The sequence below is a fragment of the Cornus florida genome, unplaced genomic scaffold (assembly GCF_030987335.1).
Source record: "Cornus florida cultivar Cherokee Brave unplaced genomic scaffold, ASM3098733v1 CherokeeBrave_3.0.0_Hap2_Chr09, whole genome shotgun sequence".
In the NCBI taxonomy this organism is placed as follows: domain Eukaryota; kingdom Viridiplantae; phylum Streptophyta; class Magnoliopsida; order Cornales; family Cornaceae; genus Cornus; species Cornus florida.
This window is the reverse complement of record NW_026775579.1, coordinates 39758375-39781173: the sequence shown is the minus strand read 5'-3', so window position 1 is coordinate 39781173 and position 22799 is coordinate 39758375. Positions and strand designations below refer to the sequence as shown.

The following is a 22799-nucleotide window of genomic DNA, read 5'->3' as shown; positions in this document are numbered from 1 at the left end:
TTCGGAAATGAGATCCGCCATCACTAATGATTGCTCGGGGTGTACCAAAACGACTAAAGATGTGAGATTGAATGAAATGGATCACGACTTTATGATCATCGGTTTTGGTAGCCGCGGCTTCAACCCATTTAGACACATAATCCACCGCTACAAGGATGTACTCATAGCCATAAGAAGATGGAAATGGTCCCATGAAGTCAATCCCCCACACATCAAAAATTTCAACAATTAAAATGTTGGTGAGGGGCATCATGTCTCTTCGGGACATGGATCCAAGTTTTTGACATCGTTCACACGATTTGCAAAAATTGTATGCATCCCGGAACAAGGTAGGCCAAAAGAATCCGCTTTGAAGGATTTTGTTAGCGGTCTTTTTGGCACTGAAATGGCCTCCACAAGCAAGAGTATGGCAAAAATTTAAAATGCTCGTGGCCTCGGTTTCAGGAATACATCGCCGGATGATTTGGTCCGGGCAATACTTGAATAATTCCGGATCTTCCCAAAAGAAATGCTTGACTTGGGGGAAAAACCGGTCCCTCTCTTGTTTGGACCAATGAGCTGGAATTTTGCCAACCGCAAGATAATTGACAATATCCGCAAACCACGGAAGAGTAGAATGTGAAACTTGAAGAAGTTGCTCATCCGGAAAGGAATCACGGATGGCTGCAAATTCTGAAGATTTCTCAATAAGCAAGCGAGAGAGATGATCGGCGACAACATTGTCGGTCCCTTTTTTGTCCCGGATGTCAATGTCAAACTCTTGAAGTAAGAGGATCCATCGAATTAAGCGGGGTTTTGTCTCTTTTTTCGCTAACAAATGCCTAAGAGCGGCATGATCTGAAAAGACGATGACCTTGGAGCCAAGAAGATAGGAGCGAAATTTATCCAAGGCGTACACCACAGCTAGCAATTCTTTTTCAGTGGTGGTGTAGTTCAACTGGGCATTGCAGAGAGTTTTGCTAGCATAATAAATGACATGCGGAAGTTTATCCACACGTTGGCCCAAAACCGCCCCTAATGCATAGTCGGATGCATCACACATGATCTCAAAGGGAAGAGACCAATTAGGGGGTTTCATGATCGGGGGCAGAGGAGAGGAGAATGCGAAGTTTGATGAAAGCTTCCATGCAAGCGTCATCAAAATTGAACGGAACATCCTTGGCTAAGAGATTACACAAGGGCCGTGAGATTTTGCTAAAATCTTTGATGAAGCGACGATAGAATCCGGCATGGCCAAGAAAAGAACGGATTTGACGGACGGAATTCGGAGGAGGAAGATTAGAGATTAACTCAACTTTTGCCTTGTCTACCTCGATTCCCCGCTTAGAAATGACATGTCCTAAAACAATGCCTTCTTGGACCATAAAGTGGCTTTTCTCCCAACTTAGAATGAGATTCGTCTCTTTGCATCTTTGGAGCACAAGAGATAAATTTTTGAGACACGAGTCAAAGGAGGAGCCAAATACGGAAAAGTCATCCATGAAAACTTCCAAGAACCTTTTAACCATATCGGAGAATATGGACATCATGCACCTTTGGAACGTTGCCGGTGCATTGCATAGACCAAAAGGCATGCGTCGATAGGCAAAAGTACCAAAGGGACATGTGAATGTTGTTTTCTCTTGATCTTGGGGGGCGATGGCCACTTGGTTATAGCCGGAATAACCATCAAGAAAACAATAGAAGCTTTGGCCGGCTAACCTTTCTAGGATTTGATCAATAAATGGGAGTGGGAAATGATCCTTCCTAGTTGATGAGTTGAGTTTACGATAGTCAATGCACACACGCCACCCGGTGGTGGTTCGTTGTGGCACGAGCTCGCCCGCTGAATTTTCAACAACGGTGAGCCCGGATTTCTTGGGGACAACTTGTGTGGGGCTCACCCACTTGCTATCAGAGATAGGATAGATGATTCCCGCATCTAGCAATTTGATCACCTCTTTCATGACCACTTCCTTCATGTTTGGATTTAACCGGCGCTGGACCTCTCTAGTAGGCTTTGCGTCATCCTCCATATGAATGTGGTGCATACAAATGGAGGGGTCAATTCCTTTCAAATCTGCCACTGTCCAACCAATAGCTTCTTTATGCTCTTGGAGCACCGCTAAAAGGTTGGTCTCTTGGTCTTTTTGAAGGTCCGAGGCAATAATGACCGGAAGGGTTTGCTTTGGACCAAGGAACACATACTTGAGATGGGCCGGGAGCGGCTTAAGCTCAAGTTGTGGCGGAGATAACAATGATGGGACCGGAGGAGTGGTGGAAAGTTGGGGAAGTGGTTCTTTTGGAATTTTCCAAGGAGGCACATCCATGATAGCATTAATATCAAGCAAGGAATTGACTTCTTGAATGGCTTGATCAACATCAAAGTTTGAGAAGTCAAAATGAGACATGCAAGTTTCAAGGGGATCTTTGCTTAGGATGAAGGGGAGAGATTCTTCGACCACTTCATCAATGACATCCACAAGAAAACAATCATCCTCATTGGAGGGATGTTGAGTTGCATGAAAGATGTGGAGTTTGACTTGCATGTTTCCAAAAGCAATGTCCATCACCCCGGTTCGGCAATTAATTGATGCATTAGCCGTAGCTAAAAATGGCCTACCAAGGATCACGGGAATGTGCTTTTTTGGGTCATGGACTGGTTCCGTATCAAGAACCACAAAATCTACCGGGAAGTAGAATTTGTCCACTTTGATGATGACGTCCTCAAGAATACCTCGTGGATGCTTGACCGATCTATCGGCAAGTTACAAAACCACGGAAGTCGGCTTAAGATCGCCCAAACCAAGTTGTAGGTAAACCGAGTATGGAATTAAATTCACACTAGCTCCTAAGTCAAGGAGGGCCCTCTCGATTTTGCTGTCACCAATGACGCACGAGATTGTGGGGGCACCCGGATCCTTATACTTCGGGGGAGTGCTGTGCTGAATAATAGCACTAACATTTTCAGTCAACCTCACTTTTTTTGGCAAATGATTTTTAGAAGTGCGCTTTTGAGTGCACAAATCTTTGAGAAATTTTGCATAGGGAGGGATTTGCTTGATAGCATCCAACAGGGGCAAGTTAATCTTCACTTGCTTGAAAACTTCCCACATGTCTTGAATTTTACAATTCTTGTTCCCAAAATGTGTCGACTCTTGAAGATGTTGAGAAAACGGAGCTTTTGGCTCATAAGTAGTTTCCACATTTGGGGAGACATGTGTGGGATATCCGTGAATGGTATTGGGACAAGAATTTGGATTAGAAGAGCTTGAATTTGGATTTTTCAACGGCGAAACTTCCTCACTTTTGTCTCCATCGACCTTGTTGTCCACCACTCTACCACTCCGAAGGGTGGTGATAGCTTGAACTTGTTCATGAGTCGGCCCACTCGGAGGAGGGGTTTCGTCAATCACATGCATTCCTCTAGGATTTTCAAAAGGTTGAGAGGGAAGCTTGCCCTTGTCCTTTTGAAGCAATTGATTCACCGAGTTAGCTATATGGCCCACTTGATTTTCGAGATTAGCTATGGATTGAGTATGAGAGTGAACCATTTGGAGAGTAGGCTGCAAGGATGTCAAAAGTTACTTGTTGGCATCCATTATTTGCTTATTTAATGATTCCATCATTTGCTTGTTTGCAGCTACTATCTCGTCAGTTGGACACACAGGAGGTTGATTGGAGACATTTGGATTGTAAGGAGGACGGTAGCTTGAAGAGGCTTGGAAAGGTCTACCTTGATATTGAGAAGAGGGCTGATTTTGCCGCCCTTGGTTTTGGAATTAGGAATTCTGTGGGGCTTGTTGCCGCCACGAGAAATTCGGATGATCTCGCCAACCCGGATTGTAGGTGTTGGAATATGGATTGTTCCCGGGCCGCGAGAACATGGCATTAGCTTGCTCTTGGTTGGGACTAGGAAATTGCTCCGGTGTGGGGCAATCTTCCGAGAGATGGAATGGACTAGTACATGAAGCACAAACTGAACTTGCCGAATTTTGAGACAATGAAGGAGGAAGATGTGGTGCCATCAATTGATAGAATTTATGAGCGATGGCATCCACTTGAGATGATTCCTCCCTTATTGACTTTGGTTGACAAGGGTTGGTGTTGTTTGGAGTGGTTGCGGTCGGAGCCCTACGAGAATTGTGTTGAAGTGAATTTTCACTCAAATTCTCAAGTAAGGTCTAAGCCTCATCCGCATTCTTGGACATGAACATCCCACCACAAGAAGAATCAACCATGAATCTATGGGTTTCGGTCAAGCCAGCATAGAAACCTTGCACTAATTGCCATTTTGGGATCAAATGATGAGGACACTTCCGAAGAAGATCTTGTAACCTTTCCCAAGTCTCGTGGAGTTGTTCTCCATCAACTTGAGAAAAGCTTAGAATGGAACGCCTCATTTGGTTGGTTTTACTCACCGGATAATACTTCTTAAGAAATTCTTGTTGCAATTGAGCCCAAGAAGTAATAGAGTTGGGAGCGAGGGAGTTCAACCAATATTTTGCCCTATCCTTTAGGGAGAATGGGAAAAGATGGAGATGAAGTGCATTGTCCGGAAAACCTCTCAACCGGATGGTCGAACAGATTTCAAGGAACTCATCAAGATGCTTATATGGATCTTCATTATCAAAGCCATGAAATGATGGAAGCATTTGAATGGTACTAGACTTGATCTCATATTGAGCTGCATCGATGTTTGGCATCACTATGCAAGATGGAGAAGCATAGGTGGTAGGGATGAAATGATCTCTAAGAGTCATTGGCTCGATATTAGGAATTTCAGCCCTTTCATTCCCCGGATTTCCTACGTTATCCCCCATTATATTGAATTCAGTTTCAAGGTCCCTTGTAAGAGTGGGTTCCCTAAGGTTCCGTCTAAGAGTTCTTTCAAGAGAATTGATATCAATGGGCGAATCGATTGTGGGTAAGGAAAGTGACCTACGACCGAACATCAACAACAAAGCATATACTCAACAAAGCAATTCATCAACCACAACTCCACATACGATGTTCCCTTTCTCCTCAATTATCAAGACGAAAAATGTAAATGGCCACGACAAGGACCGATGCTTTAACACAAAATTTAAACAGGATAAGAGCCTCAACAAGGGCTTCACAACTAAACTAAAACTAAATTTAACACATGCACAATATTCACAACTCGAAACTAGAAGTCACGAGACTTACCTGGGGTCCTCTAGACTTACAATTTGCTAGCATTCCCACGGCGAGCTTCGAGTCCCTGGAATCTTACAACACTTAAAACACAAAGGTGGTCAAAACACACAAGGAATATTCACAAGACACAATATTCACAATCAAACTAAATTTAACCCTAGAAACTTCGGTTGCTAAACCGTTTGTAGTCCCCGGCAACGGCGCCAAAAATTGATCGGTTGGTCAATTAACATCAACCTTCGCAATAGCACGAATCATTGTAAAATAGGGCTATTGGTCGGGTAAGTCGAACCACAGGGACTGCGCTAGTCTAATACAACCTAAATGTCTAGAATCATTCTTAGAATGATGAAGGGTGTATAGAGGTTTTGTTGGATGTCACTTAAGCTAGGAAATTAAAAGTGCATAAAATAATAAATTGCAAGAATTCAAGGGAGTGAAGTACAAGTAAAGAAGGCTAGGGAAATGAATCCACCTCCATCCCTATACACATGCTAGGTTAAGATTAATTTAAGGGGAAAACAACATATATGATAGTCATGATACATAACAATACTAGGTTGCTATAATATCCTTAAGAAGTTCATTTAAATAGAAAGGCAAGAATAAACCATCAAAGGTTCACATGATCAACTACCTAAACTAAAATGTAGCTTAGAACATGCTTACTAAGCCAAGGATTATCAAGCCCTAATTTAAATGGTGAATGCACATAAAGCTAAGAATCAAGTATAGCCCATCAAAAGGAAACCCTAAGCCATGAACTATCTAGGTTCTCCAACTCCATGCCATTAAAACCATTCCATGATCTAACTTCCATTGTCACCATGGAAGTGCAAGCAATATGATTAAGAAAAGTAACCATCTAAGACAAGATGAATAACTCACAATAATCATTTAAAACATTCAACATTCATTACAACAAAAATGAGGCTCTTGACCATGGAAAGACTATCAAAAATACATTGTAATCCCCAAAAATAAACTATACTAACACATGCTTACAAGGGAGGGGTTTCATCACCTCCCTAGATGAGGTTTAGTTGCCCATTGGTGAGCTAGAAGAAGGAAGAAGCATCATCCTCATCTCCATTTTCGAGCTCCTACTGTAGCACTCAAGAACACCCTTCTCCTTGCTCTCTTCTCTCTCCTCTATCTTGCTAAAGATGAAGCTTAATGATATATGTGGCCTTTGGGTAGCCTTTTATGCTCCAACAATACCCTCTCTCCTCCAAGGAACACCTCCAACCACTTCATAAAGAAGGAAGATGGCATTGAGGAAACCAATGTGCAAGTGGGCTGAAATGAGCCATTTCCAAAGGGCATTCTGCCTGATTTTCGAGCACACGCTTGGTGATCTCGAGCACTCTAACTTAGTGCAATGTGCAACATGCTCCTCTTGCTTAGCGCTGACCTATTTTGGGAAAACTGCTATAACTTTGTGCCCCGAACTCCGAATGACGATCTGTTTGAAGATTTGGAGAGCTGATTCAGTGTTTTAAAAACTTCATGTTTTGATGAAGACCCAATTCTCAAGTCTGGTTGGTCGAAAATGGGGAGAAAGGCAGTACATCAGTGCTGCTAGGCAGTTCTGCGCACCTCTGTTGTGAAGATCATAACTCTCTGCTCCGAACTCCGAATGATGAACCAATTGAAGATTTGGAAAGCTGATTCAGAGATCTAAATCTTTCATGTTATGATGGAAGTCTAGTTCTTGAGTTTGCTAGGTCAAAAAATGGCGACAAAAGTCAGGATCACCGCTGCCAGAAAATCAGAAATGGCATCCTTTTTGTTCAAAATTCCACAAGGCCTCATTTTTTGCTTCCTTTTTGCACTTCAACCTGAAAATGCATAAAAACATGCAAATGGAGTTAATCTACATAAAATAATTAATAACTGGACTTTGTTAATGTAATTTAGGGCGCTTGAATATACAATATTCAGCGCTTATCAATTTGCCACCAAATCCTCATCGTATTGATGATCGTGAAGGATCAACTCACGTGGATCCACGGTGTGAGCAGATCAGGTGAAACGAAGCCATGACTTTTGATCCACATCAAGAAACGCTCAGCCGAGGTGAAGCAATGGAGTTTGATCGTCACAAAGCTATGCCTCCATGGCACAGAGAGTTTGTTGAGGACAGATCATTCAATCCGACTTATCGGCCTTCCATGGCGACGTTCGACTATCGCTGCTCAGAGAGGAGATCTATAGACCAGAGAGCAACCGCAGGGTTCCAGAGGGAAAATGAAGCGCTCCGTTCAGCAGCTCGAACGGTTGATGCACCGTTCACAGACGAGATTCTGAATGCTCCGAGTCCGAGGAAATTTTCCATGCCCGTTTTCATTCTGTTCGACAGAACGACCGATCCGATCGATCATGTGTATCACATCCAGTTGAAAATGGCTCTGAACACTGAGAATGACTCTTTGATGTACAAGTGCTTTCCTACGAGTCTAGCTGGACCAGGGCTCAATTGGTTCAAGAACCTGTCAAGGGGCTCAGTGGATAGTTTCCGAAGCTTGTGTGATCGGTTCATAAGCCAATATTATGGAAATAAGCGTCCAGTGAAGGACATTTCGAGCCTATTCACAATGAAGCAGCATGAGGATGAGCGTCTCTAAGCTTTCCTGACCAGGTTTAACCTTACTAAGAGTATGGTGATTGAGTGTCACCCTTCTACGGCGGTTCAAGCATTTATACTGGCCATGACTCGTGGCACTCCATTCCACACAAGTTTGGTAGTAAATACGCCGAAGATTATGGATGAACTTAATGAAAGAGCTGATGGATTTGTGTGCTTGGAGGAAGAAGAAGTGGCTAACGCTCGAAAGACATCCGTCATATCAACAGAGGAAAAAACCAAAGCAAAGATCAGACAAAAGCAGGTTCAGCTACAGCGTCAGCCCTCGTGGAAATCTGAGAAGAGACCCAGGGAGGAAGAGTTAGTTACTCCATTGAAAGTTACCTTAGCAAGGCTGTACCAAGAAAATAAAGATAAGTTCCGATCTCCTTTACCAATCAGACAACCCCTCGAACAGAGGGATCAGTCTAAGCATTGTGCATTTCATTCTAACTTTGGCCATCAGACTAATGAATGCAGGAACTTAAGGAGACAAGTAGAGATGCTGATAGCCAGAGGGGAGTTCGCAAGTTATATTCAGGGTCCGGCGGTGGAACAGAACCGACCGATGGAGCACGTGAAGAGGAGTCAGAAGTCGAACTCTCACAATACGCAACCAGTTCGAATAATCAATGCAATTCACGGCCGGCCTAAACCTACTGAGGAGTCCGATGAACTGCTTCGAGCATGTCTTTGCCAGGCACGGATGAAGATGAGGATAGGCAGTGTAAATTCTCTGCACCAACAGAGTGCATCAACACAGATAAAGTTTGACAGAACAGATTTATTGCGTGTTCAGATCCCTCATGAGGACCCGTTGGTTGTTAGTTTGACGGTAGCTGAATGTTTGGTACACAGAGTTCTAGTTGATCCTGGAAGTAGTGCAAACGTCATGCCGAGGGACACATTTGATCGACTCGAGATCCAGCCGGACCGGCTCAAATCCACTAAAAATCATTTGCTAGGGTTTGATGGAAAACGAGTGGAGCCCATCGGAACAGTGGAGGTAGCAATACACGCTGCAAAGAGGGTTCTGATGGAGACCTTTGTGGTTGTCGAGATTCATCCCTCTTACAACCTTCTGATGGGCAGAGGGTGGATCGACAGAGTTCAAGGTGTTCCTTCTACTCTGTATCAAGTAATGAGATGCCTGGGGCCAGACGGAACCAAGGTGATTGACAATCATGGGGACCAGGTTGCAGTTAAGGAATGTTATTCAATAACGCTAAAGTATGCTGGAAAATGGAAAGCTCCCATCTGTTCAGCAAGTCCGAGATAGCAATTACAGGAGCCTCCCTCCAAGCAGAGTGGGGAGGAGGAGCCAATGGACTTGACCGAAGAACCCCTGGTTGATGTGCAGATCGATCAGTTCCGGCCAGAACGAACAACCAGAGTGGGGGAACGACTCGCCGAGGAGGAAAAACTGGAGTTAGTTAATTTCTTGTCTCAAAACACCGATATATTTGCATGGAGTCACTTAGACATGCCTGGGATCCATCCTTTTGTATCTTGTCACTCCTTGAACGTTAATCCCAATGCAAGACCTGTAAAGCAGAAGCAGTGACGGTTTGCTCCCGAGCGCAACCGGATCATTGCCGAGAAGGTTGACAGGCTGCTTGATGCGGGATTTGTAAGAGAAGTGTACTATCCTGACTGGTTGTCAAATGTTGTCGTGGTGCAGAAGAAGAATGGGAAATGGCGAGTGTGCATTGATTTCACCAATCTGAACAAAGCCTGTCCGAAGGATAGTTTTCCGCTGCCGAAAATTGATCAAATGGTGGATGCTACTACTGGGTATGAGCGTTTAACCTTTTTAAATGCTTATTCGGGTTACAATCAAATCCCCATGGATTCTGCTGATGAAGAGAAAACTTCTTTCGTTACCGAACGCGGGACGTATTGCTACAAAGTCATGCCATTCGGACAGAAGAACGCCGGAGCAACTTACCAAAGACTTATTAGCAAAATTTTCAAGGGCCAAATAGGGACGACCGTGGAAGATTACATTGATGACATGGTGGTAAAAAGTAAGAAGAAATTTGACCATCTGAAACATCTACGAGACGTATTTGATGTGTTGAGACAATATGGAATGAAGCTCAATCCAACCAAGTGCTCATTCAGTGTAAGTTCTAGCCAATTCCTGGGGCACGTGGTTAATCATAGAGGCATAGAGGCAAGCCCTGCCCAAGCAGAAGCTCTGACTAAGAATGTCAAGCCGACGACAGTCAAAGAAGTGCAAATACTTACGGGACGGATCGCTGCACTGAGCTGGTTCATTTCCAAATTGTCAGATCACTGCAAACCATTTTTTGACACAATATGAAGCCATGGCAGGCAAGTTTGGGGGGATGAACAGCGCCTAGCATTAACTGCTTTGAAAGAGTATATGCAGAACCTTCCGGTCCTGTCAGCTCCAGAACCAGGCGAAAAGCTATTTTTATATCTCGAAGTATCCAGCATTGCGACAAGTGGTGTTTTAATCCGCTGTGCAGAGGGGAAGCAATATCCAGTGTTCTATGTTAGCAAGACAATGACTGAGGCCGAACGACGTTATTCAAAGGCGAAGCGGGTGATACTCTCGCTAGTGCATGCGAAACGAAAGCTCGGGCATTATTTTGAATCCCATCCCATCATCGTTCTAACCACTTTCCCTATCAGAATAATCCTGCACAAACCAAACCTCTCAGGAAGGATGACGAAGTGGGCCATAGAGTTAAGCTCATTTGATATCACATACGAACCCAGAACGGCAGTCAAAGGGCAAGCGGTGGCGAATTTTTTACTAGAATGTGATTCAGAGGACATGGAGGAAGACCTTCGTGGTTGCTTATGGAAACTCTTTGTCGATGGATCCTCAAATCAAATGGGTGCAGGCATTGGGATCAAACTGCAGATGCCAAAAGGTACGTCCTTAAGTCAAGCGCTCCGGCTTGAATTCAGAGCCACCAACAATGAAACGGAGTATGAAGCACTGCTGGCAGGACTTAAGCTTGCCAAGGAGCTGAAGGTCAGAAATTTGACTGTTTTTAGTGACTCGCAATTAATTGTTCAGCAGGTGCATGGTGAGTATGAAACCAAAGATGAAACGATGGAAGCATATCATTCTGCTGTTATGCGGGAGGCCAAAAACTTTGAAAAAATTGAATTCATTCAAATTCCGAGAGAGCATAATGAGGATGCCGATCGGTTAGCATGTAGTGCCTCGGGTTCTGGAGAAACGTTGGCAAGGGTGGTTCCAGTAGAAATATTAAACCAGTCATCTATTTTTGAAGAACCTTCTGGCTCAGATCCTTGGCAAGTGAATGTTATTCCATATGAGCCAAGTTGGATTGATCCGATCATAACTTACATCCTGGATGGTACTCTACCTGAGCAAAGAAATGAGGCTAGGAAAATCAAATCGAATGCTGCAAAGTACGCCATAGTGCATAACCAGTTGTACAGAAGATCTTTTTTCGGGCCATACTTAAAGTGCGTCACCCCCACAGAGGCTCGGCAGATACTACGAGCTATTCATGAGGGTGTATGTGGAAACCATTCAGGAGGAAGGTTTTTAACGCATAAAGTAATGACACAAGGGTACTTCTGGCCGAATATGTCGCGAGATGCGAAAGAATTATCCAGAAGGTGCGATAAGTGCCAAAGGTTCGAACCACTGATCCACTAACCACCTGAGGACTTGCACGTAATGGCCACACCATGGCCTTTCGCATAATGGGGGATGGATGTGGTTGGTCCTCTGCCAACTACAAGAGCTCAGAACAAGTATATGCTGCTGGCTACAGATTACTTTACTAAGTGGGTGGAAGCAAAGCCGTACCCGAGCGTAACTCAAACTCATGTGAGATGGTTCATTTGGAGTAGTATTATTTGCCGGTTTGGTGTTCCGAGGTCAATCGTCATGGATAATAGGACCAACCTTGACAGCAAGCAAGTAAGAGAGTTGTTGGAGGAATATGGAATTAATCAAAAGCTGGCGGCAGTAAGTCACCCCCAGGCCAATGGACAGGCAGAAATTGCAAATAGAACAATCTTTGCTTGTATCAAGAAGAAGCTTGAAGAGAATAAAGGAAAATGGTTAGATGAACTGCCGAACGTCCTATGGGCTTATAGAACGAACCCAAGGCGATCTACCAGAGAAAGCCCATTCGCCATGGCATATGGTACCGAGGCAGTTATACCGGTCGAACACTTGGTTCCGACTGTCCGAAGCTTGTCATGGAACCGAGAGCATAACGACAGTATGTTGAGGTTTAACCTCAATATGTTGGAAGAAAAAAGAGATGCAGTGGCAGTAAGGCTTGCATCCTACCAACAGACACTTATGAATAGCCATAACAAAAAGGTAAAGCACAGAGAGTTCGCACAAGGTGATCTGGTTCTGAAGAATAAGGTAGGAATGGTTAAGAAAATGGTGGCACCTTAGGAAGGCCCATATAGAGTTGCAGAAGTCTTAGGGAAGGGAGCCTACACTTTAGAAACCATGGCCGGAAGGCTAATCAACAAGCCATGGAATGTTACGTCTCTTAAAAGGTATTATCAATAGAAAATCAAGTTCCAATTTTATCATTGATCATTCTTAAATTGTGTACGCACGAATGAATGAAATTTTGAAATCTATAAAGAGATATCTTCTTATGAAAAAAATTGAATGTGTAAAAATCAGCAAAGTAAGTGGTAGGTGATACTATGAGCCGAATGCCAAAAACTTGCCAAAAAATAAAAGAGTGAAAGTGGCAAGTGGCATTCTAACCTAGCGCCAACCACTCAGCAAAGTAAGTGGCAGCTGGCACTATGAGCCGAATGCCAAAAACTTGCCAAAAAATAAAAAGAGTGAAAGTAGTAAGTGGCATTCTAGCCAAGTGCCAACCACTCAGCAAAGTAAGTGGCAGCTGGCACTATGAGCCGAACGCCAAAAACTTGCCAAAAATAAATAAATAAAAGAGTGAAAGTGGAAAGTGGCAAGTGGCATTCTAGCCGAGCGCCAACCACTCAGCAAAGTAAGTGGCAGCTGGCACTATGAGCCGAACGCCAAAAACTTGCAAAAAAATAAAAGAGTGAAAGTGGCAAGTGGCATTCTAGCCGAGCACCAACCACTCAGCAAAGTAAGTGGCAGCTGGCACTATGAGCCGAATGCCAAAAACTTGCCAAAAAATAAAAGAGTGAAAGTGGCAAGTGGCATTCTAGCCGAGCGCGAACCACACAGCAAACTAAGTGGTAGCTGGCGCTACGAGCTGAACGCCAAAAATTTGCCAAAAAATAAAATGAAAGTAGAAAGTGGCATTCTAGCCTAGCGCCAACCACTCAGCAAAGTAAGTGGCCATTGGCACCATGAGTCGAACGCCAGAAACTTGCACAAAAAACTTTTGCTGTGACACACTAGCTAAAAGCCAGCCACTGACATACAGGGAAGAACCAGATCAGATAACATTGAATCATTAAATCAAGTGATTTATGGTAAGAGTTCGATTAAAAGTCAGCCATTTCATTAATAATGAAAATTAAGAGTTACAAAAAATGATGAGGTATACAGATGGCAAAAATACAAAAGAAGGAAGGTCAATACATCAAAAAGGGTCTAACTAGAAGCGTTTGCCCATTCAGCTTCTTGATGGTGCTGAACGGCCTCTTCATCATTGTTAGCGTCACCATCCTCACGGGGAGGAGAGTCGAGCTGAATGACAGTATCATTCTGCTGAGTCCTATCCTCAATAGCGTTGAAAGAATCATCTCGCCTAGGGTTATCTTCAGCAGCAACAACAAATGGAGTCACGGTGGACAGAGGAAGAACGTCCAAAGTCAAAGCGGTAGAAGGAGTAGGAGTGATCCAGGAAGAGGCAATCTCTTGGCACTCATCAAATATGCCCTCAGCAGGGGTGGAGTCTGGATCGGCATAAATACCCGGAAGATCAACCTCCAGCTCCCTGTCAACCTCATCAGGGGTAGAACCAGTCTGACCCTCACCCGGAATACGATCGGCATAACCCTCTCGGAACCCCTAAGCATATCTGAGGGCCCCAACTCTGAAAAACCGAGCATGCAGAGCTAACATACCACCATTTACCCTACTAATGGTGTCGAGTAAAGCATTGCGCTCGTCCAAAGCCCTTTTCTCAAAGGCCATCCGAGCAGATTGCTCATCACTCAGAAAGCGTAGCAGTTCTTCCTTTTCAGCCTTAAGGGATTCTCTCTCGGTATGCCAGACGCTCTTCTCGAGCTGCAATGCATTCCTCTCATCCTGAAGAGAGTCCGTCTCCTTCCTCAGGGAGTCCCTCTCCTTTTCAACTTTGCTAAGCTGAACCATCAACCCGGTCTTCTGAGCAGCCAAATCATCGTTCTCCTTGTTTACTACATCAAGGCTGTCAGAGAGCGTGCGAACCTTGGCGTTCACAAGCTCAACCTGTTTTTGCATAGCCATCATCCCGTACAGGGTCTATAGAGATAAACATGACAACTGGTTAAGCCGAGCAGATGGTTAGAAGAAATCAAGTGTAAAGACTGTATAAAGATTCATTGACTAAGAGGCAGAAGTTACCTCCATGGCAGATAAGGGAAATCGGCTGAACACTTCCTTCTGAGACAGACCCTTGGCTACCTCAATGTCCTTAGGAGTCCACATGCTCCTGTAGTATGCCAGAGGCGTCTGACCATCCTTGAACATGGTCTCGTTCGGTTTTACAGACGATCCGTCTGTTCGAATGAAGCGAGGGTTCCATGGTGCCGTTCCTGAGGCAGAGGCATGCCCAGAAGGGGTAGGGGGCCTAGTTTGAGGAGGCTTAGCTAGAGGTTGCACGGACACATTTGGCCCAGAAGGCCTAACCCTCTGTGACAAAAGAACGTCATCGACGCTGAGGGCACTATCAGGCTGATGCCTTTTTCCTCTTGTCTTTTCCCTGCGAAAGCAGTAGTAGAGCTGGGAAGGTTGCTGACAGAGGGAGTCACATTCGGACTAGCGGTCGCTGTGTTGGAGATCGGGTCAATAGCAGTCACGATCGGATCAGTGGAAGGAGTGCTATCAGAAATGGTGGCGAAGGAAGATACTGAAGCTGGAGAAGAAGTTGTTGTAGGGGCAACAATGAGCCTGGGGGCAGTTTTCCTCCTGCCAAAGGAAGGGATCTGGAGTTGACTCATTGTCTTGCCGAGGGCTGAGAGAGCAAGGAGGTTGTCTGAAGTGAGGAGGTCCGAGCAGGAGGGAATGTCAGTCAGAACGTACTGCTTCAGGTAGTTATCCCTATCCCTGCACACACTGTAGCTCAAATCATCACAAGGAATGCCTAAGGAACGGCACAAGGAAGTACAAAAACGAGGAATGCAAATCTCGCAAGGACAGTCGCTCTTATGGGTTTTGTATTTTTTATAAGAAGAGACAGAGCACTCTCCAAAAGCGCTCGGGATAGGGAAATCCTCTACAGCTGGAGAAAACCAGGCTCCCCTAACCCCAATTATATTTTTCCTCCAACCCTTCTCGGATTTGATCTTATCTGTGCAGATGGACCTTTCTCAATGGGGTAGAAGTGGTAAAACGGTTCATCAGTTTTGATTTTGCTAACCTTGTAACAGAGGAGAAGATCTACGAGGTCCAGATCTAGACCTCTGTCACGGATCAGAAGCAGCATAACAGATAAAATCATAAGGAAATTTGGGTTTACTTGCAAAGGGGAAAGTTTCAGTTTATTAAAAACGTAGCAAAACAAGGGATGCAAAGGGAACTTAAGGAGGTTAAGATGAAGGTGTGAAAACAGAACCTCGCCGGGAAGAAGGCCAGCACCGGTTCTAATATTCACTTCTCTAGGGCAATTTCTAATTTGTATATCGTCAGGTAGGTGAAGTCTCATGCGAAGAACATCTAGATCTACAGTCATGGTGAGAGTGAATGAGGATTTTAAGGAAGAAAAAGAGGTCTTCCGAAAGAAAAAGGCAAATGAAACTAACCTCAGAGAGTGAGAACATCAAAGAGTACTACAAGGTCGCTGGAAAGAGGAGCTTTTGTAAGAAATCGCCCGAGAAGATTCGAGCAACAAAAAAGTGAGATGGAGACGGTAAAGAGAATCGATGGAACATCTATGATGTTTATAAAGGCAAGGTGGGCCCGAGGGCCGAGGAGTCAGGAAAGCGAGGAGTTTTTTGAATCTCGAAGTGCCAACCCCCAAATTTAACCGTCCATCCTCCCATGCGATCTTCTCGAGCCGTCAGGTCATGAACAGCAGCCTCTAATAATTACCCCCTAATTAATAGGGAGTAATTATGGGGGCAGTTGAGGATGCAATAAGTGGTATGGGCCGGTTATGACTCGCTGGCATGGGATTGGGGCGAACAATTGAAGTATGGCCCATACAAAAGCACCACGAAATGGGCCGAGCTTGGAGGATCCACGGAAGAGGACCAAACCCATCGGAAAGAAGGCCCAAAAGAGATAGACCAGCAGCACTGATAGTTGCCTATAAAAGGGCAGCGAAGAGAATGAAAAAGGGGATGAATTTTTCATTATTGGAAATGTAATAAGATTCTGTAAAAAGAAAAAATTAGAATCTTTGCATCTTCACATATAATTAAAATTAGAATAAAAAAATACAATGAAATGTCCATAGTTTCTTTGAAAAATAGCATGTAATAGAGAAATAAAAGACTAAAAAATAATAATAATAATAATGAAAAGAGGCTAGAGAAAAAAATTTACAAGTACATGGGAGTTATGTAAAATTTATCCAAAATAATTATTTTAGAAAAACTCCTCCATCCAATGGGTCAAAGGTGGTCAATAAAAGCCAAGAGATCCAATGTGTCCATTGATTTACACACACAGATTAGAGAGGTTGAATAGTTGCAAGCAGAACCACCACACTTTAAAGCTACAAAATACAAATTCATACAGAGCACTCAAACCCTGATTAGATTGTTAAACACAGAACAAAGTGTTAGATTCACAAACTAAAGTACACCCATAGCTGGTGTTCAATGTCTTCTTTCGAAAACTACAGGTTTCTACATTGTACAACCATAAGCCTCGTATGTACCCATCACTAATACACATGGACACACACACACACACACACACACATATATCCATCATTTGATAGTATCGACGGAGAAAATCGAATTATGCTGGTTTCCACACTACTAGCACCTCCTGAAACATCTCCAGCATCAGTTCCCTGTCTGCTTGCCTGAAAAAGTTACTAATTTCATCTCTGACATCATAGATCTTGCCGAAATCAAACAAGTACATCAAGCATCCTTTCTTCAACCTCCTCAGTTGGTAAAGCCAGGCCTCCTGCAGCCTCTCGAGGACATTACCCGAGTTGATGTCCTCCAAGAGGCTTTCCTCGCAAGAATCCTTCAGGTCAGCAATGTCGTACTTGTTTGCCGCCCCCAGCAAAGACAACCTATGCTTCCAGAAATCATCCTGTTTTATGGTTCCATACAAGTAACTTAGAAGGACCATGCAAGATTCCATTGACATGTCTTCTATGTTGATTGTAGAGGACTCCTTCTCCCTGAGGTTGTGAAGGAACATGCTCTGGAACACGGGGGAACTTGCGGAAAGAATCGCCTTGTGAGCTTTTAGTGTTCCGTCGGCTGTGTTAATGGTGACATCAGCATGGATACCCTCATCAAGCATGCGACCGAGGCATCGGAGAGCGCTTTGAGCTGCTAGAGATTGCATTGTACCATCAGTGGGCCATATAGAATTGGCTTCCCCACCCTGTGAATCATAACTGAGTTTTTTAGATACTATCTGCAATTTAAAAAAAAAAGTGGTGTTTTCATTGTGCTAATCTAAATCCTATTTCATTGCTAGATGATATTTGGCTGAAGAAAAAATAAAACAAAAGAAAGATACTTCTCAATGATGAGGGTTTTCTCGGTCATGTGTGTGTGTTTTTATTTATTTATTATTACTGTTTTTCTTTTCCCTAGTTGATCATGTGCTTCTAGTGCATTGAAGGACAAGGTGCTTTAAAAAAATGAAACACCAACCAACAAATTTTTTTTCCCAGTAAATACCAACCAACATTTCATATCTTATTTCGTGTAGATGCAAAAAATAATTTATAATCATGCATTCTAAATCTTAAAACACCTAACAATATTTAAAGTAGCTCACATTTAGCGGGCAGATCTTCAAATCCAGAAACTCAACGTCAATGACAAAGCGACCAAGAAAAGTGGAATCAACAGGCCAGACAAAGTCATCGCTGGTCCGTAGCAGTCTTTCATGAACTGCAGTGTGAATCAATAAAATGTTAAGGGAATTGAACAACTTCATTGTAACTGCATCACACAGAATTATCATATTGCCTACATTAAAATTAGGGGAAGAACTTACGATTTCAGCATGTGCACACTGCACATACGAGAGAGAGAGAGAGAGAGAGAGAGAGAGAGAGAGAGAGAGAGAGAGAGAGCTAAACAGGAGAAGTGGTAATGCCCATGACGGTGAGTGGGGCACACAAGAATAATAAAGTGTGGAAACTAATATCAGATTTCTGTAGTAGCTTGAGTAAATATATGATCAAAATCTTTCAAATTTATGGTTATCTGCGATATAAAAGAAGTGCAATTTCAGCAAGTTAAATGCGAGAGGCCAGACCAGTGACCATAAGAACACCAAACTTAGCAGCAATGTAGACAGTACACGTGTCAATAAATTCTGTTAGATGGTCAAAACATATTTGTATTCTTAAATGTGCCATAGTGACACAATTTTCTTTTCAAATGTTGCTAGTATAGAATGTGGGCAAGGCAAATACACACTAGAAATCAGATCAACATTTGAGGTAGGAAAGAGCAAAGGGTGAATGCTACATGCTAAATCTACCCTGTATAATTGTCAATTTAAAGAATCATGACTTGGAATGATCATGGAATTGATCCCTGCATAAAATCAATTAACAGTTGTCATGCATAATTAATGCAAGCAAATATTTGAGAGAATACGAACAGAAACATCCTGGTTGCTATATGTTTGAGACTAAAAAGGTTTTAATTTTTATTAATCTTCAACCCTAATATTATGCAATATCTAGGTGAACAACTATAAAATAGAAGTCTGTGGTCCCTAGAAAACATGTGGCTAGGATAGGTTAGAAAAATATGGTTAGGAACACCCCATCAGACTCCCATCCCCTCCCCTGTAGAAAAACCAAAAGGGAAATATGAGAAGAAACCTTCGTTTGGACAAGAATTAACGGCTTGCATTCTCAAAAGTACTTCGAACTATGTGATTATTTCAAAAGACAATTTCAATAGCAGCAAATCTTTGGAAGGGTTATTGCAGAACCAAAACATCCCCTTTGTGCTTGCTATGTGGCAAGGAAAATTAGCTGCGAGTCCAAGACAGACATTTATATACATTTATCAATACTACTTGCAAATATATATTTGGAAAATCCATCTTCAAGGAAAGGTCATAGTTCGAAGACACGACTGCCTACGCGAATGCGTACACGGTGTATCGGACTAAGGGCCATATCCAACATAACGTAATGGAATCGGTTATCGAGGTCATGAAATTTTCTTGACCTTGCACATGATTAGATGTGTTGACTCGGTTGATTCCCTAGGGACTCAGCTGAGACTCAGTCGAGTCTCGTGTGATTCCGATTCTCACTAATATATCAGTATCAGTCTTGGAATCAGCCGAGTTACAAAGACTCGTCTTATACAGAGAACTATGGTTGAGATACTTGAATCAATGAGAAATGTGCTTGGACTCAACCGATTCGCAGAGTCTCGGCTGATACTAAGAACTATGGGTGAGATAATTGACAACACTAAGTAGTTGAGTCAAAACAAAGGCACCCGTCAATATGAAGACACAAGATGTAGTCATTAATCAATATTGGATAATAGGAACATTTTTCCCACGAGAAGGAAAGATGAAAAAATAATAATAATAACTTTAAAAGTAGCTATGAAATTCTTTAGATATGATGTTGTTTTCACATTAAAGAATGCTTTGCAGTGGTAAAAATAATTGAGAATTAACAGGAAAAAAAAAAAAAAAGATCACAAGCAAGAACACAGATATACGTGGTTCACCATAGAGCCGCCGAGATTTCACTATGATGAACAGCAAAACGAATCACAGAGTTCAGAACAAGAAAAACCGTTCTTCACTATATGTGGATAGTATTAAGGCTACATAACAAGTGTGAAAATACCAAACTACACCAAGAAAAAGTTCGGGTCAGGAGCATCCCCGAACCCCCACCTTACAGACAGGAGCACTTCCCCTGCAACCCCCCTCCAACAATTTGCAAACGCGTCGTAAAGTGTATAGTACAATCAGGCTCCACATTTCTACAAAAAATGTTAGCAAGGAAAAGACATTGTGCATGATTAGATGTGTTGAAGGTTGATGCCCCATATGCTTACAAATTGTTACTAAGATGTGCTATGGTTGTGTAGCTTATAACTGAAGCTTCCTCTTTTCTTTTTTTTTTGGGTAAGGGTAATCACATATAATATATCTGTAAAAAGAGGAGCTTCTGAATCATTCTTCTAAAGGTTCGGTCAATGTGGGTTTGTTAAAGTGGTATTTCATTTATCCCTTCCTGAACTATGTATTGCTTATTTCTTAGTTTCTTTCAGCATTGTCAAGTTGTTAGTTCAGAAATTCACATCTTAGTAGGATGAGGCACAAGCGTGCCCGCGCACACACACCGAAAAAAAAAAAACCAGCATCTTCGGTGTTTCGGAGGCACGTGTAAATTTGTGCGTGGAAATCCAAAAACAACAAGGAGCTCTAAGAGATCAAATTTTAGTTGTGTTCGTGAATAACGCAACTGAACACGGAGGGTATATATCAGATTATCCTCGTATTTGCTAGGTAAGAAGTTCAAGAAATTATTATAATTCTTCAATAACAGAAGGAACCTTAATTTTGACAATTGATTTGAAGAGAAGGAAAATTTGAGGCAGAGCTGGCATTATTGATAGAAATGAAGAAAGAACAGATGACAGCTTGAATTAGGAAAGTTTGGTACATTGCTAGGGTAAAAATAATAGCTAAGAGCAGCTAGAAAGTCTTTATTTTGCTTTGGACATTGGTTTGAAGGAGTTTAAGATGGAAGGTGGAACATTGTTGGTGATTCAAAGTCTCCACAATGAAACATCAAGTGACTCAGTCTAAGTAGAATGATGGTTGATGCAAATAAAATGGCAAGAAAAGTGTGTTTCAGAATTCCCCCATGTCAACAAAGGCTGCAACACGGCAGCTCATGACTCAGCACATTACAGCTTGATGAAAGCTAAACCAGGGGTAGGAAATTTCATTACTATTGTGGGACAATCTCATATCAGATTTTTTGTTCCAACCCATTTCTTCAGAAACTTTCACCAAAATTAACAAATCAGTAGATTAACTGTCCAACTAACACAAAAAATGAATAGTAATAATAAAGATTTCAACTTGAAAAAACTTGCAATAAAACAAATGGCACCTGCGACTAGGTTGCCAGAGACCGACTTGCTTAACAGAAAATGAAACGTGAATTTCCAGTCGGAAAATATATTTTCAATAACTGAAACAGAAGTTATGCTTATAGGTTTCAATCTACAGGGTAATTATCAATCATGCTCTGTAAGTCATTCATTTTCACCCATCTCGTGCTCCTCCTTTGCCCAATCTTTACTTCTATTTTTTTTTTTTTTTGGGAAGTTAAAGCAAACACACACCCATTACCCAAAATATGTCCAGAGTGGGAATCGAACTCTCAACTTCCCCCTTTCGTATGTGTCATTAAATATTAGGTCTTACCTTTACAGAGAAATAGTCAAAAAGGGAAATTCAGATACACATCAAGCATCATGTATATAGAATTCGATTCGCTTCATTTGCTCTTATACAGCATATTTCATTTCTTACCGTTATAATCCATAATTTCTACTTCAAGAGATCACCAATCCCAATCCTTCTCAAAATTTTAACCCGCTTGCATATAACAATTGCCATTTCACATAATAGAAGAAAACCCAAACTCATAAAGCTCATAAGTGACAAATGGAGAAAAAATGAAAATTGATGAAAAAATAAAAATAAAAATAAAAAATATGATAGTAAAGATATCAAGGGAGATAGAGAAATTATAGTACAAATTTAACAATAAATAAGTATTAACAAGAATAATTATATATACATACATACACATATATATACACACATACTTGGGGAGATATAAGGTCTGCGGTTAGCGCCGGTCGTAGAGACTCGGAGAACAAATCTAGCGATCGGAGGCTGCTCTTTCGAAGCTCGAGAGGGTTCGGGAAAGAGACGAATGTACAAATACCTATTCTTCTCGATTGTTAAGTGCCTGAACTCCAATCAATTCAAACAATATATACATCATGTACACAATAATCTACCAAACTAAACCGAACCTGTATGCATATCTGTATATATAGATTAGATAGAGAAGGAGGGATAGAAAAAAATTACCAGTTCCAAATTCCGACTTTGAAAGGATCGGACTTTTTGTAAGTGCAAGGGCCGAAGTTCTCTATCCTCCATTGAGCTAGTCTGGAGATGGTCTCCACCTTTGAATCGGCCATCTCTCTTTCTCTCTCTAACTCTGCAATAATTCGTTCGTCTCTAGAGAGATGATGGACTTGTCACAGTTTCAAGCTTTTTGACGCTTTCTTCTTCAAAAAGAAGTAAATGAAAAGGATAAAATGTCGAATTACATAAATGCCCCAAATGGGTGTTATAGTAATGACATGTCATAATATCTACTCAGCGCTAATTTTTATCCGGTTTTAAATGGTAAAGAGGTCGTAATGTTTTCGTGTGCTGCGGTGAATTGCCACAAGGACATCCCCATTATTTACAGGTGGCCTATAGAGATTAGTTGACTGCAACAGCAGTTTGGTCGCGATGGGCGGGTGGTGGTTTTGTGTTTTTTACAGGTAGATGGTACTATATAAACGATTCTCGCTGAGTAAAGGATACGTTAAAATATTATTTTGTATAAATTATACATTATCATGATGTGTAAATTTTTTTTATTAT

The 22799-nt window shown here is 42.2% G+C and overlaps 2 protein-coding genes across 3 annotated transcripts; one reads left to right on the top strand and one right to left on the bottom strand.

Moving 5' to 3' along the window:
- The first annotated feature begins 7820 nt into the window (after nt 1–7820).
- On the top strand, nt 7821–9065 carry LOC132272516 (uncharacterized). The gene is made up of 2 exons (XM_059773649.1): nt 7821–8126; nt 8328–9065. The coding sequence occupies exons 1-2, from the start codon at nt 7821–7823 to the stop codon at nt 9063–9065; spliced, it is 1044 nt and encodes a 347-aa protein (XP_059629632.1).
- A 7574-nt stretch (nt 9066–16639) lies between these two features.
- LOC132273715 (BTB/POZ domain-containing protein At1g21780) lies at nt 16640–22427 on the bottom strand. 2 transcript variants are annotated; one of them, XM_059774759.1, is made up of 4 exons: nt 22230–22427; nt 21959–22104; nt 17895–18010; nt 16640–17525 (listed from the first exon to the last, which is right to left on the bottom strand). In XM_059774759.1, exons 1-4 carry the CDS (start codon nt 22340–22342, stop codon nt 16887–16889), a joined length of 1014 nt encoding a protein of 337 aa, XP_059630742.1. In that variant the 5' UTR covers nt 22343–22427; the 3' UTR covers nt 16640–16886. The 2 variants fall into 2 exon arrangements, with proteins under 2 accessions (XP_059630742.1, XP_059630743.1); XM_059774760.1 differs by having other exon boundaries at nt 16640–17492; nt 22230–22426.
- Nucleotides 22428–22799: the final 372 nt, after the last annotated feature.

What these genes read in the sequence shown, in the direction of transcription:
- LOC132272516 (XM_059773649.1), top strand. Translation starts at nt 7,821, where the DNA reads ATGGTGATTGAGTGTCACCCTTCTACGGCGGTTCAAGCATTTATACTG. An exon ending in AGTTAGTTACTCCATTGAAA is followed by an intron (nt 8,127 to 8,327) that starts GTTACCTTAGCA and finishes AGTTATATTCAG; the next exon opens with GGTCCGGCGGTGGAACAGAA.
- LOC132273715 (XM_059774759.1), bottom strand. Translation starts at nt 22,342, where the DNA reads ATGGCCGATTCAAAGGTGGAGACCATCTCCAGACTAGCTCAATGGAGG. An exon ending in CAGACCTTATATCTCCCCAA is followed by an intron (nt 18,011 to 21,958) that starts GTATGTGTGTAT and finishes TTCACACTGCAG; the next exon opens with TTCATGAAAGACTGCTACGG. An exon ending in TGAAGATCTGCCCGCTAAAT is followed by an intron (nt 17,526 to 17,894) that starts GTGAGCTACTTT and finishes TTTAAATTGCAG; the next exon opens with ATAGTATCTAAAAAACTCAG.